The sequence below is a fragment of the Hylaeus anthracinus genome, unplaced genomic scaffold (genome assembly GCF_026225885.1).
Source record: "Hylaeus anthracinus isolate JK02 unplaced genomic scaffold, UHH_iyHylAnth1.0_haploid 0, whole genome shotgun sequence".
NCBI lineage: Eukaryota > Metazoa > Arthropoda > Insecta > Hymenoptera > Colletidae > Hylaeus > Hylaeus anthracinus.
In genome coordinates this window covers 19902249-19915479 of record NW_026533254.1, presented here as the reverse complement: position 1 = coordinate 19915479, position 13231 = coordinate 19902249, and the positions used below count along the sequence as shown (strand labels likewise).

General features: G+C 32.7%; 2 protein-coding genes across 2 annotated transcripts; one reads left to right on the top strand and one right to left on the bottom strand.

Annotated features, from left to right (window-relative positions):
- Window positions 1–9: 9 nt before the first annotated feature.
- On the top strand, window positions 10–3352 carry LOC128886678 (ribonuclease P protein subunit p29). The gene is made up of 5 exons (XM_054141784.1): window positions 10–145; window positions 252–436; window positions 519–658; window positions 770–1160; window positions 1239–3352. Exons 2-5 carry the CDS (start codon window positions 421–423, stop codon window positions 1373–1375), a joined length of 684 nt encoding a protein of 227 aa, XP_053997759.1. The 5' UTR covers window positions 10–145; window positions 252–420; the 3' UTR covers window positions 1376–3352.
- LOC128886134 (clathrin heavy chain) lies at window positions 2279–13175 on the bottom strand. Its single transcript, XM_054140741.1, has 15 exons — window positions 12670–13175; window positions 10744–10951; window positions 9380–10338; window positions 8868–9302; window positions 8340–8793; window positions 7928–8247; window positions 7542–7807; window positions 7159–7393; window positions 6698–7080; window positions 6305–6602; window positions 5782–6222; window positions 5134–5696; window positions 4723–4945; window positions 4570–4645; window positions 2279–4488 (listed from the first exon to the last, which is right to left on the bottom strand). The coding sequence occupies exons 1-15, from the start codon at window positions 12709–12711 to the stop codon at window positions 4355–4357; spliced, it is 5037 nt and encodes a 1678-aa protein (XP_053996716.1). The 5' UTR covers window positions 12712–13175; the 3' UTR covers window positions 2279–4354.
- Between the last annotated feature and the right edge of the window lie 56 nt (window positions 13176–13231).

Sequence of the window (13231 nt, the reverse complement as noted above, 5' to 3'; positions counted from 1 at the left end):
TGGTTGTCATCTCGTAGGCGCAGGTGTGCCCCTGATATGCGGCAACCTAACTATCCGGTGTGTTAGTTTATTTCTAAGTTGCCGCGTCCTTAATTTCACTACGACTACGTTGGATAAAATAATACTTGAGAAACAAATTGCAACTGTAATTGTAGCAATTACTACTTTGTTTTATTAAAAATCATAATCACATAATAATTTTAGAATTTTCTTGGAAAAAAAAATATGTAATTGAGCTTTGTTTTGATTAGTTACAGTTGAGAAAGAACCACGAGGCTGCACCACTGATATGTATACTCAGTTTATGCTCAGTTTACTATACTATTCATTTGTATTTACATTGCAATTTGATTATTGAGATTTGACAGTGACCAAAACACACCCAATTACTTAATTGTTTATATTATATTAGTTACTGTAATGGCAGAATCAAATCGTATGTATATATGAAATAATATATCAACATTATGGCCATCATATGTTATTTTTTCATAAACAATTAGTATTCACTGTTACAGGTAGTATATGTTTAACACTGCCTAATAGTATAACAAAACAAATTAGTACGTGTAAAAACAGCGAACAATATATAACAAACTTTTTACAAAATACATTGCCATCTAATGATACTTGCTCTATACAAGACGAATTGAGGAAGGTAATTCTGGTAGAGATTAAGAAACGATTCTAAGAGATAAACTACATTGAATAGTACTAATGTTGTCTAAAAAAAAAATTATATAAGCTAAAATGTATAATTATTTTGTAGTCACTTATACTCAGTAAACATAAAAGTAAATGGAATAAAAAGAAAAGATGTAAGGGGAAGCTGTTGACCAGTAGAAAACGAATGCAACTTGGTTTGCGTAAAATTGGTTGTAAAACTAATATGAAATATAATGATTTGTTACCATTAAATCAATTATGGTTAAACTATATGCAACAAATGCTGGGTGACAAGTTTTTTAATAATGTACCAAAAGATCCTACAGATTCTAATTGGGAAACAGTTAATCAACAATTAATTAAAGCAGATTTCCATGGTGCTGAAGTGTCAGTTGTTGAATCAAAATGCCCTAGTTTAATTGGAATAAGTGGAATAGTTATACAAGATACTAAAACTACCTTCAGAATATGTGGAAAAGACAATGTCATTAGAAGTACGCGAATCATTTTTTATTTTCTCTTGTATTAAATGTATTTAAATTATACACGTTCATATTTGCATTGCTTTTCAGCTGTACCTAAGGATGTGGTTGTTATGAATATTTGTTTAAATGGAGTAAAACTAGAATTCTTTGGAAAAGATCTTTCTATTAGACCTACTGAACGAACAATAAAAAAATTAAAGAGTGGACGTGTCTATGAACTCTGATGTGTGAATTGATATCTTCTATTTGATATATTCTATTGTTTTGTATCACATAAATATTAAATACAATAAACATTAACTTATGTTTATGCTACAAAAAGCATGGATTACTTTCTATTATCCATCATTCAGTTTTCTTTACATGCCTGTAACTACAAACGTACCTACAGTCCCTAAAGGTTTCAGTGGTACATGTAAAATAATGGTTTGGAGCTTAATTCCAGATTTAGTCATTCTATATTTAGATTTTAATGATGTTAATGAAAAATATACTTCCTTGTAGTCCTCCATGTTCATGGATGCCAGTTTGAGAAACACTTTGCTAAATAATAAATCACTATATAAGAATGTAAGATATCAGAGTGTTATTTTTCCATAGCGAAATAGTGTCCAATTTTAACAAATAACAAATGAATACATCGAAATATATAATTAATATAAAGAAGTACACATTCAAATCATATCACTATTTATTGAAAGAAATTTAATAGTGATAATCGATTCACATTTTATATTGACTTTCAATATTATAGAGATGTGGTTTTGTTTGTATAATTAACAATCAATCTTAGTACGTTTATTTCCAAATTTACTAATATTTTATTATAATTTATAATATCCAAACAATGATACAATTACAGTAGTGCCACTGTAATTCAGGGCAATACACGTGAATACAGTGAAATTTAATTGATAAATTAGGCACAGTAAGATTTTATTACATTGTACATTTAAAGTAAAACCTTCTGATGTTTTAAATATAATGTACAGCTTCAATAACGGAACACTAAGAATCATAAAATACATTTTTTAAGGGGCCACGATAAATCGCAAATATTGAATCCACGTATACGATGGCACTACTGTACTCTGTACATTACTATTTGATTTTAAAACAGCATTAAATACACTTTTCAATCTACAACTTTATTCATTACATAATTTCAATGAAGATGAAGTGATTATTAGGAATGTTACAGATTCTCGTCCGCATTATCTAATTTTAACACTTTTATTTAATACATGCAGCCAAAATTACTGCACTCATTAAATACCAAACGAAAGTCACTTTAAATAGACAATATCACAATGAACATTGTTCTACTGTATGCGAAAATGTCTGGTTACATTGTCGTATTAGTTTCTTTAACTTCCAACTTTCGTGTTATGCTTATGAATTAATGAGAACAATTTATAAGTGCATACCTCTCATTTATTCTGAGATGCGTGACATAAGAAAATGTCTTATGCAATAAAATTGCTCTTTTAGGAACATTGAATGTGAGATGTGCCAGAAAAATGACTGAATTTTTCCGACATATCTTGTACATTGATCCTGACCTGTTAGGAGAGCATTTTATACAGACAATTTAAATCATTTAACGAGCAGAAACGTTAACAATACGATTCTGTCATTTTCTACATATGCACTGAAATCTGACCTCTCAACTTACATTAATACTTGTATTATAATTTCATCATACATTAATACAATGATTCAACGAACAATACATCCAAATAGGATACTATACATACATTATATTAACCAAATACAATAAAGTTAGAAAAAAAGCTTCAAATTACATTTATCAAGACTGAACACGTTAATAAACAAAATTACAATTAATTTATGTATTTGAAAACCCTCGAATATTTTTACAGGCGTTGCATGCTTTCAATTTAACGTGTACAAAAAGAGGGTAAGGTAATAATATTGTAGCCAACATAAACAAGTCTTAGTACATATATCCATACATCAATATGACCAAATTGTTTAAAAAAATTTTTTTTTTAAATAGATTAAATACGTTTTTCGTCTAGTAAGAGTATATCAGAGAGCTACCTTTATTATCATTTTTTTTTTTTTTTAGCAGAACATATAACAACGTTGCTATTCTATATTTCACATTTTAGCTGTCGGGTCAAATGCTAGATTTTTATTTATTCATGCCACAGCAACGACACACACAGATGCTAAAGTATACACTGATAGACATACAAACGTATTTTATATCTTCGCTATATTTAAGTTTCTAGATACATTACATACAGTTTAGACTTCTTAGCTTTGTTTACCCTTATTGTTATACTGATGTACTGATATATGACGCTTCTTTTTTTTTTTTATTTATTTTGCTAAGTATTTTGAGGCTCATACATTTGACTGGGACAACAACTTTTCAACGAATCTAAATAAATAGATTCATTTTGCTACTAAAAATGATGCATCAGAATAATATATTTTTTTTATATCATTTTCCATGAATGGACTCAAACAAACGTCAACTTCAAGTTCTTATGTTCTTTTAATGGTCATTTACGTATTATTAGCCAAATGTTTCTTTTTTTTTTCTTTTTTTACCAAAGAGGAAGCACTTCATAATTTTGTGACATTTATTAAAGCGAAACTTACCAAGTATCTTTTTTAAGACCATTAATTTTATATTACTGTAAACTAAAATTCTGTTCAATACTTAAACAAAGGCACGTACGTACACAATACATTTATATATTTGTAAAACTATGTAATGATTACCTTGCAAATTAATATGAATGAATCGAATTCAATTCAATAATGTTTCAATGTAGTAAGGATATCTAAAATTAACTATTGCATATTTGCTTGAAGGTCCGTAACACGATGCATACTTTGAAAAGTATGTATTTCTTTTTTTAATATGATTTTAATTTAGTAAACAATGAATCTACACGTACTCCTTGATTATTGTAACAGAAAATTAATCGTTTTATAAATGTTACTCATAAACTAGAAATTCGCGCTTAAATATTTTGTAATTTATTTTGGATTCATTATTTGTATTATATTACAATTGTTTCGCAGCAATGCTTTTTTCTCTTTAATGATATTGTGTCAGCATTTAATAATAATTATGGGCTATTGAAATAATCTTGTTCTACCTACATATTATAGAAAAGTAGATTTTGTTGATCTCTGTTATTTAATGCGTTGCACATTGTATTTCACATACCATAGCCCTGATACGCTGCAGCTGTAGGCGCATAAACATTCTGCGGAGGCGCACCGTATACACCTTGTGGAGCATAACCAGGTGCCATCATACCTGGTCCTGCTGTCAGCATCAACTGAGGCTCAGCTGCAAATGTAAAATATATACGGTTATAAAAAAAAAATACACCAAATGTACTTTACAATAGTGAAAATAATAAATATTTACGCATAATCATAGGCTTGTGTTCTTGATGATCAGTTTCTTCGAGACGCCGACTTTCAGCTTCCTCCAGTTTATCAACCTGTTGAAATACACATGAAACTCTACTGCTGTGCTCTCGTGTAATATCATTAATCATGTTTTAAATAATAGTCGTACCTTGGAAATATATTCTCGTGCGACTTGTATAAGGTAAGGCATGGCGAAGTGTAAAATGCGATTTCTCCATGCAAGTTCTAGAATAACATCTGGATGAAGCAAATCATAACAATGAAACAGGCATGCTGCAAAACAATCCTTCGATCCTCTTTCCAAGAACCACTCTAATAATTCTTGGGCGACTTCGGAATTTCGAGATTCCGCGGCGTATTCCATAGCATCTCTGTTTGAAATATAAATATAATAATTAAGAAAAAATGGATGATTTTGAGAAAGTAAAACTTATTAGACTGCATATCAAAAACGTAATTGTTTCGTGGATTTTAACAAAACTTCATCTGATTCCTAATACGCAGTGTAGTATTTAATGAAATCGCGCAATAAAACTTTAAATATTTGTGTATAATTTACCTAAAAAGTCGGTCCTTCTTACAAAGTTCCACTGACTGTTTCCATCTATTATTTCCCTTATATAAATATGCAGCAATCCTTCTAAACTCGATTAATTCATGTTTCTCCAATTGTTGTGCCAGTGCAATATTATCGAAATTATCGAACGCATCAATCGATGTTCTGAGACCTTGATAATCTTCTTCATCGATAAGTAGACTGTTTAATGCTTCGTTAATTGCTTTGTTGTTCAAAGCTTGAACTGATCTTAAGTATGATTTTACAAGTTGTAAATGCCCTGTCCGTTTGAAATATGCAACTCCTCTTGTATGATCCATACGCGGAGCAAGTACGAGTAATATATCGTTCAAAAGTAGAGGTTTATATTCAACATAAAACTGTATAGCTTTGTAATAAAGTTCGACGTTTGCCACTTTAGTTATTACGTCCTTAAAGTGGCCTTCTCGCCATGCTTCTGTAGGATGTTGCATCATTGCGAGTACTGCATTATCATATTCGTCATATTTATCATACAAAAATACAAGTTCTGCCCATAAATGTGCTTGTTCTGCTGCATGAAGTACCTATAAATTGATAAATTACTGCACCTAATTCTTCACTACACTTTAGATCAAATTTGATCTAAAATATAGATCCTAAATAGCATACCTTTGGTATATTAACGCGGGACCAGAAGAGTTCGAGATGCTCTCTCATTCGTTGAGGTTTATATTTGCTATAAAGTATAGCTAATTCAGTAAACATTCCCATATGTGCTCTTTCAAGTCCTAGTGCAGCTTCTAAGAGATTAATAAGTTCTTCGAAATGTCCTCGATCTTGATAATAATTAATTAAATCCTCGAGTTCATCAGCATGTACAACTATGTGTAATCCACACATTTGTGCTAATCGAAACTCTCCGCTGTCCACGCAAGCGAAACATACTTCTTTCCAAGTGCGAGTTGAATTTGCTTTCCGAGCACTGTCAACGGCACCTTGGAATTCTTTCAAGTGAACAAGCGTAATAGCTAATCGTGCAAAATTCGATACATTGTTGTACAAAAGTTTCGCAGCGTCGTACATCTTGTCATCGAAACATCTATCGCCAATCTAAATAATTACATAATATAAATTTACATTAAAAAACGCGAGTTTTTCAAAATAGTACTATGTGTTTGTATGTGTGTATAACCTTTTGTATATCAGCATGATTAGGCCCAGAAATGAATTCCTCAAGATCTGCAAGCCTATTGGTTCTTGCGTATGCATATATTAATTCGCTTTCGATAAAAGATTCACGCGCTTTCTTACGGGCCATCTGCAAGTAACGAACTAAGTCTTCCCAGTGAGAGGTTCGATGTGCAGTCTCGACAACATCGACGTATGCTGATGGATCATCTGCTTTAATGAAACTGTCGATGGCTTCTTTAACTAAACCTTGTTGCAACTGTGCTCTAGCTAACTGAGACCATACTGGTGATTCATTACACCTACAAAAATATATATGTTAATATATCTTTGTAAACGAACTGATTAAAAGAAAAGATAACAAATAATACTATATTTGTTACAAATAAAGTCTCACCTTTCAGCAAATTCATAAGCTCTGTCTAAGTTATTAACTTGCTCGATTAGAACTTGAATAGCTGACGTGTTAACATCGAATTTCTTAAAGATAGCGAAAGCTTCTTCGTATAGTTCATTGTTAATAGCTATGTTAGCGATATCAGGGGCATCATAATTATCCAATCGATTTATATATTCCATTACGCGCGTACGATCAGCTTTTATTGCTGTTAGGATTAAGAGGTTTTGTAAATTACGGTGATCGCTGAAAACACTGCTGTCGAGTACAATTTTCTCAAGGAGTTCGATAAGCTCATTTGGCAAATCAGCAGTCATGAAGGCTTTCACAGTAACGGATATATCCTCAGGATCTTGAGTTTCTGACAAAGCTGTTTGCACAACCTACGAACAAGAATTTCAGCGACTGCACAGTAGTTTTACGTACGGGGGTACCCCGAAATTAAGACAAGATTGACTAACCTGATCTATTAATTGCCTTTTGTATGGGTTGCTTTCCAGAAGAACCTCAGCCCACAAATCAGGATCTCTGCGTCGTACCAAGTATCTGGCTTCGCTTTTGAAAAGACTATTTTCGTTACAAACGCTTATCAACTCCCGATCACACTGACCACGCTCATATGCGATGCATGCTAAGTGCGGATCACGTTTCTCACAATACTTCCCTACTACTCTACTGTCATAAAACTGATTCTCCCTAAAAAAGAAAAAATTAGTAAAATACGTAATATATAAAATTTTCATTATCCGAAAGATTTGTAAAAAGATTGCAGCAAGACCATCCATCATTGGTGCTTTTATTTACTTTCATAAAATATATATGTATATTAATTTAGCAAACTTACTTGAGAAATCTTTCAGGGTTATTATTACTGTCAATGTATATTTTCGCCAATGCATTATGCGTCGCGGGCTCAACACAACCTTCATGAACACGAGACTCCAGCCATGGAAGCAAGAGTTTCAAACGATTCCTTTTCTCAACTTCTTCTACGAGTTCATCAGTCGAAAATTGTCCGCGTACTACCAAAATTAGATTCTTTATTATATCCTCTGAACAATCAACATCCAACAAACCACCTACTACAACTGGCAAACGTGATGGATTTACCTAAAAATGAACCAAGCTAATATTAAACGGAAATTTTACATCTTCGTTTACGCGTAATCAAAGAAAAAGAACCTCATTATTCGTATTCTAAATTTAAAGCATATTAATAAATAAACTCACTTTTTGAACATAAATTTCAATGTACTTTTGCAAGTTATTTCGGTAAAGGTAGAGTACAAGATCGTGCACGAAATCAAATCGGTCGCACACAATTATCAAAGGTAACTGATCAGACAATTTTGCTTCCTTGAGGAAGTTTTTCACGCGTTCTGGATTATAACAATTACTTTCTCTACAAATTCTTTCGACTTCTTTAATTTGTCCAGTCTTACAAGCTGCTTGAATGTATTTAAAGTGCACTTCCTGGTCCTGGCTAAAGTTAACGATAGATCCCAAGAAGTAAAACAATCCTTCGTACGATTTAAAACTTTCGAATAAATCTAAAAATAATAACAGTATTAGCTATACAAATTGGACAGTATTAGTTATACAAAGTGTACGTTTAGAAGAATATGTAATAGATAATAAATACCTATCAATGCCTTAGTGGTCAACTGTTCGTGATACTTTGTCGCGATTTGAATACAAATTTGTAAATTTTGTCTTATATTAGCAGTTAACATTGCTTTCAAACACTCTAGAGAATCTTCAACGGATAATGTTCCAAAAAATCCAACAAGCCAATCTGGAGAGAGTAAGTGTGTATGAACAACAGCTCTTTTAATATCGTACAAATCGGTGTAATGTTCCAAAGCGCGCTGTAACAATCCAGCTTTTTCGCATAATTGCGCGATATGAGCTCTGTCGTAATGAGTAAACATTTGGTTCCCTAAGATCGCATCGGCAACTTGCGGAGCAGACATCAAATTCATTTCTAAAAGACGCGTTTGTAAAGGTCCTTCGCTCGGCCAATTATTTTTCAAAGCATCTAACAAAAATGCTGTACACTGTTGCACCATGTTTTGCTCCATGAATATATCCACAATCTACAAAAATAAGGAAATATTAATTCATTTTTAATAAAGAATACTTCAGACATCATAAATATTATTATACATACTTGGTTGATATCAGCTAAAGGTTCCTCGTCTTGAACCAACATTTGGGCAAATGCTACACCCTGGTCAGGATTTATTCTCATGACATTTCTTAACAAAAATATATAATCCGGAGTGTATGAAACTTTTTTCGCGTATAATACTATTTTTTGGAATTGACCAGTTTCTGCAAAGCATTGTATAACTTTATTGGGAACATTAGCTCTTAAGTAAACACTAAGAGCTAATGTTGGATCAGCTTGTTTCACCAAGTCGCCCAATTCTTCGCTACACTCTAGTTTATCTTCTTTCAACCATTTCTCAAGAAGTTGTTTACGTCCTTGTACAAGCACTGGGCGACATAATTCTAAAGATTCATATTTGTTTAACTGTCCTTGATCCAAAAGTATTCCAAAATATTGCAACAAAGGTGATGTTTGTCCTTGTGTAGCTGGTACCTACACACACACATACATACAGTTATTCTTACGTCGATACATTATGCACAGTAATTCATTATGAGCTTCAAATATACTTGTTGGAATCGTTGAATAGTTGTCGGAGTTCGAAGTATTCCTTTTGGAGCATTTGCTGCAACTTTTGCTGCCTCTGCGTATTGTCCATTTTGAAAAAGCATATTAAATTTCCTCACGAATAAATCCTCAGCTCCTGATAAATTGTTTCTCACGGCCATTCGCAATGCAAGTTCGGGATTTTGCAGCACACCATTTATGTATGGGATTATGTTTTCTTCATCGACGGATACAGATAATACTTGACCTTTTCGATTCACTCCTATTATTCCGCCAGATGCTTCGTGCGGAGCAGTGACAAAAATTGTTTCTCCAGATATGCGATTCATAAATATACATGTTGCAGATTCGATATCGTACATGTGTATGTAGCCATATTTCGTTATTAGATATATAACATCATACTTTGAACTGACTTGCATCGCTACAGGAAAATCATTTCCAGCTTCTGGCGGGAAAAATACGTCTACTGCCTTCTTTGGGAAAGGATGATTACCAGCAGGAGGTTGACCGACTTCGATGATGTGAAGCTTTGCACCCTGAACTGTTCTAACAGCGAAACAGAACAAGTTACTCGGTTCTGCGTTTCCTTCCATTTTAAATTGGGCAAAAGAAGCCGCGTGTCCTTCGATCGGTTGGGAACACTTTCTTTCAACAGAATAAAGCTGCATGGCGCCAACCACTCTATTATGCTGAGCAGAAATACCAATCAATAAAAGCCACGTTTGCTTTGGATCAGTTCTGTAGTTGATTATTTGACAACCATTTAACGAGGAATGTCGATCAAACATTTTATTCGGAGTCGATTCTCCTTCCATGGACCAATGATATACTGCGGTGTCTGTTACTAATGCCAGAGTATTTAAAGATATCCACTTCCAAAACACGACATCTTCTGTCATCGTATGAGCTTTCATTTTTGATTTCATCTCTATGTTAAAGATCTGGAGTGTTTTCAGTGCTATTGTAAGAAATATAATGGATGTATTTTTTTTTTTTTACTAGAAGGCGGAATCTGTTCTTTTTATGAACAGATATACTTTGCAAGATATCAAAATGTAGTCTGATTTAATTTTGTCAAATAATATTAATAGACTGTGGATGTTTATGCATTTATGACAAATAAAGATACTATAATATCTGTGAGAATCTGGACAAGTGCAAAAATATATAAAATATCAACAATAACATACATTTTATAGAAGATATAACATACTTTTATTTCAATCTCAATTCTTTATATGAATCAATAAAAATATGAATTTACATAAACATCCACAATCTAAATATTGATAATATTACTACTACTACTTATAATATATATGCTTCATTTTAATTTAAATTGAGGGAAAAAATGATTCGTTACCTTTCAAAGCGATGACTTTACTTGCTGGATTCATGATTGCAGAATCTGCAGAAATAGGTCTTCTAATGGGATTAGCAGAATCATTCATGTCGATAATAACTACCTGTGCGGTATCACCAACTTTCTCTCTGACACAAATAAACTTATCAGATTCCATAGTGAGTGTGTTAAAGCTAACATTGTTAGCATTAATTCCAACAGCTGTAAGCTGTAACAATAACAATAAAATACAAACTTAAAATATTGTTTTTCGCAAATTATATTGTGTATTCTTTTGTTAATATTTATGTTATTCATTCTGAATTGTAAACTATTTAGAAATAACAGAAACTGAAATAATACATATGGAAGTTCTATCTTCAACATAACCAATGATTTCAGTTACTGTTAAATACTATATTAATTAATAATGTTTAATTGTAATTATTTAAAAAATTAAAAAGTGTAATATCTTGTAATAATTATTGAAGGATATACAAATATAAGAAAAGGATGTTATACACTTAGAATATTCAAATTTTGTGAACACCATATGTTAAAGTACATGTAATATAAAAATAAAAGTAGAATATATTTGATTTAGAATATACAGCGAATATAGAAATATTAATGTATACATTAAAATGTACCTCAATTAAAATAAAAACTCGTATAAATGAAAAAAATGAATGAAATACCCATTCAAATTACAAGTTTACTCTATCATGTAATAATTTGGACCTACTTAAAATCACCAATGGTTTTACTGATATTGTTTCATTAATAGTTTCAATGATATTGAATTTGAGTGATTTGATGTATGACTAATGTATACAATATATCGACACTAGGTCTTATTAATACGATCTGCTTATCGACATGTACTTTCAACAACAATGTCTTCTCATGGAAACCCTTCTTAACACTTTACAAATAATTCTTTACATTAGCAGTGATCTCACGCATAGGTAACTAATTTCAACAATTTTTAAATATGTTGGAGAGAATTAAATAGATTGAAATGGTCATTGATAATGAATTTAACATTTTCAAATTGTGTAGATATAAAAGTATCCATTGTTGCTCTATAAATGAATCAAGATCAACTTGGACCGTTACCTTTGACTCGTGTTCTAATCGTACTTAAGAACAATGACAAATATTTTCAAATACAATCTTATGGCAACGAAAGGGTTCCTATGATAATTACATCTTGAAAACTGAGAGCAAGGAACAATTATTGTATTAATGTACCCTCATACTTGAAAAGCATACTTGAAAACCGTTGAAATTAGTAAGGCCGCCATTTATGTAAACAATTACTAAAAATGTTGTCGCAAAAACTCGCTACGGATGAAAATACGTGTCGATATAGAGATCGTGTCGATAGACGTGATGTTCGTGTATGTATACGTTGCAAAGATATAAGGTCGGTCAAAGTCGGTGTCGATAATTTGCGAGAAGATTGTCGATGAAACGTTTGTTGGTAATCCTAATCGAATCTAGCGAATTGCAAAGAAAAACTAAATCTGGTAATTAATAAGTTCGTGACATATAAAGACGGAAATAAGGGGCGTATAATGCCGAGTATACGTGGCCCTCATTGATAAAAAAAATCAATTTATTTTCCTCGCCAAGTTTCCGATATAGGACAATACTACGTTCGATTAATCTCGATGTATTCCGCCACGAATCTACTCTGAAATCATGAAAATTTCCACGTATCGGATAGCATGCGATCGTATTATACCTGTCAAAGTAATGTCAATTCGAAAGGTTTTAACGGAACTTCCGTTCTATCGTGAGTGTAGTAAGCAGTAGCAGACTAATGGAATAATAAAGCGTTAGAAGCGTAAGGTGAAGTTGAAAATGCGGCTTGTAAAACCGTAGATCGTCAACGACGTGTCGAAATAATTGAAGAACCGGGTACGAAAGCGGGTCACCTACCTGGAGATGTTCTTGAAACCTTATGGGTAGTAACTGCGTCATTTTTCCGATGTTTTTTTAAACTTCCTGAGGTTTTCCAGCCGCTGTTAATTAGTCGAAATAATAATTGCGGCTATCTACCGTTTCTATGTACAAGTGTTTTGGCCTATGGTGCGCTTCTCAACCAGAAAACCTCAGCCTAACCATCAGCGCACAAAACCAACTGACGCAAAGCGAATGCCGTCACTACTTGCCGCTGACACCCATCATGGCCGCCAACGACCGCCCCTCTGTCTAAAAATAGTTCCTCGAGTACAAAACCGTTTCGATCGATTCCTATATCTTTCTATTGCCAAACGTTTTTAAACGCATCGAAATAGTAACTGTATACTGTTCACGTAACGAAACACCTAACGATATCACGAACAACGTCCAAACGATCGCGTTCATTTAAATACTTATCAGCGTAAGAATACATACAACTCGATTTTCTGCCGAATCTCGACCGCCCCCTTCCTTTCCTCGAGCCATGTCCCCCACTCCTCGCTATGAATGAAGCCGCAACGGCGCACAAGTGTATACG

Bases quoted from the DNA above. Each gene is read 5' to 3' on its own strand.
- LOC128886678 (XM_054141784.1), top strand. The intron at 659-769 runs GTAATTCTGGTA...ATTATTTTGTAG, and splicing joins TACAAGACGAATTGAGGAAG to TCACTTATACTCAGTAAACA. The intron at 1,161-1,238 runs GTACGCGAATCA...ATTGCTTTTCAG, and splicing joins AAAAGACAATGTCATTAGAA to CTGTACCTAAGGATGTGGTT.
- LOC128886134 (XM_054140741.1), bottom strand. From the start codon at position 12,711: ATGACGCAGTTACTACCCATAAGGTTTCAAGAACATCTCCAG. The intron at 10,952-12,669 runs GTAGGTGACCCG...TTATTGTTACAG, and splicing joins GGTTTCAAGAACATCTCCAG to CTTACAGCTGTTGGAATTAA. The intron at 8,794-8,867 runs GTATGTATAATA...TTATTTTTGTAG, and splicing joins CTTTAGCTGATATCAACCAA to ATTGTGGATATATTCATGGA.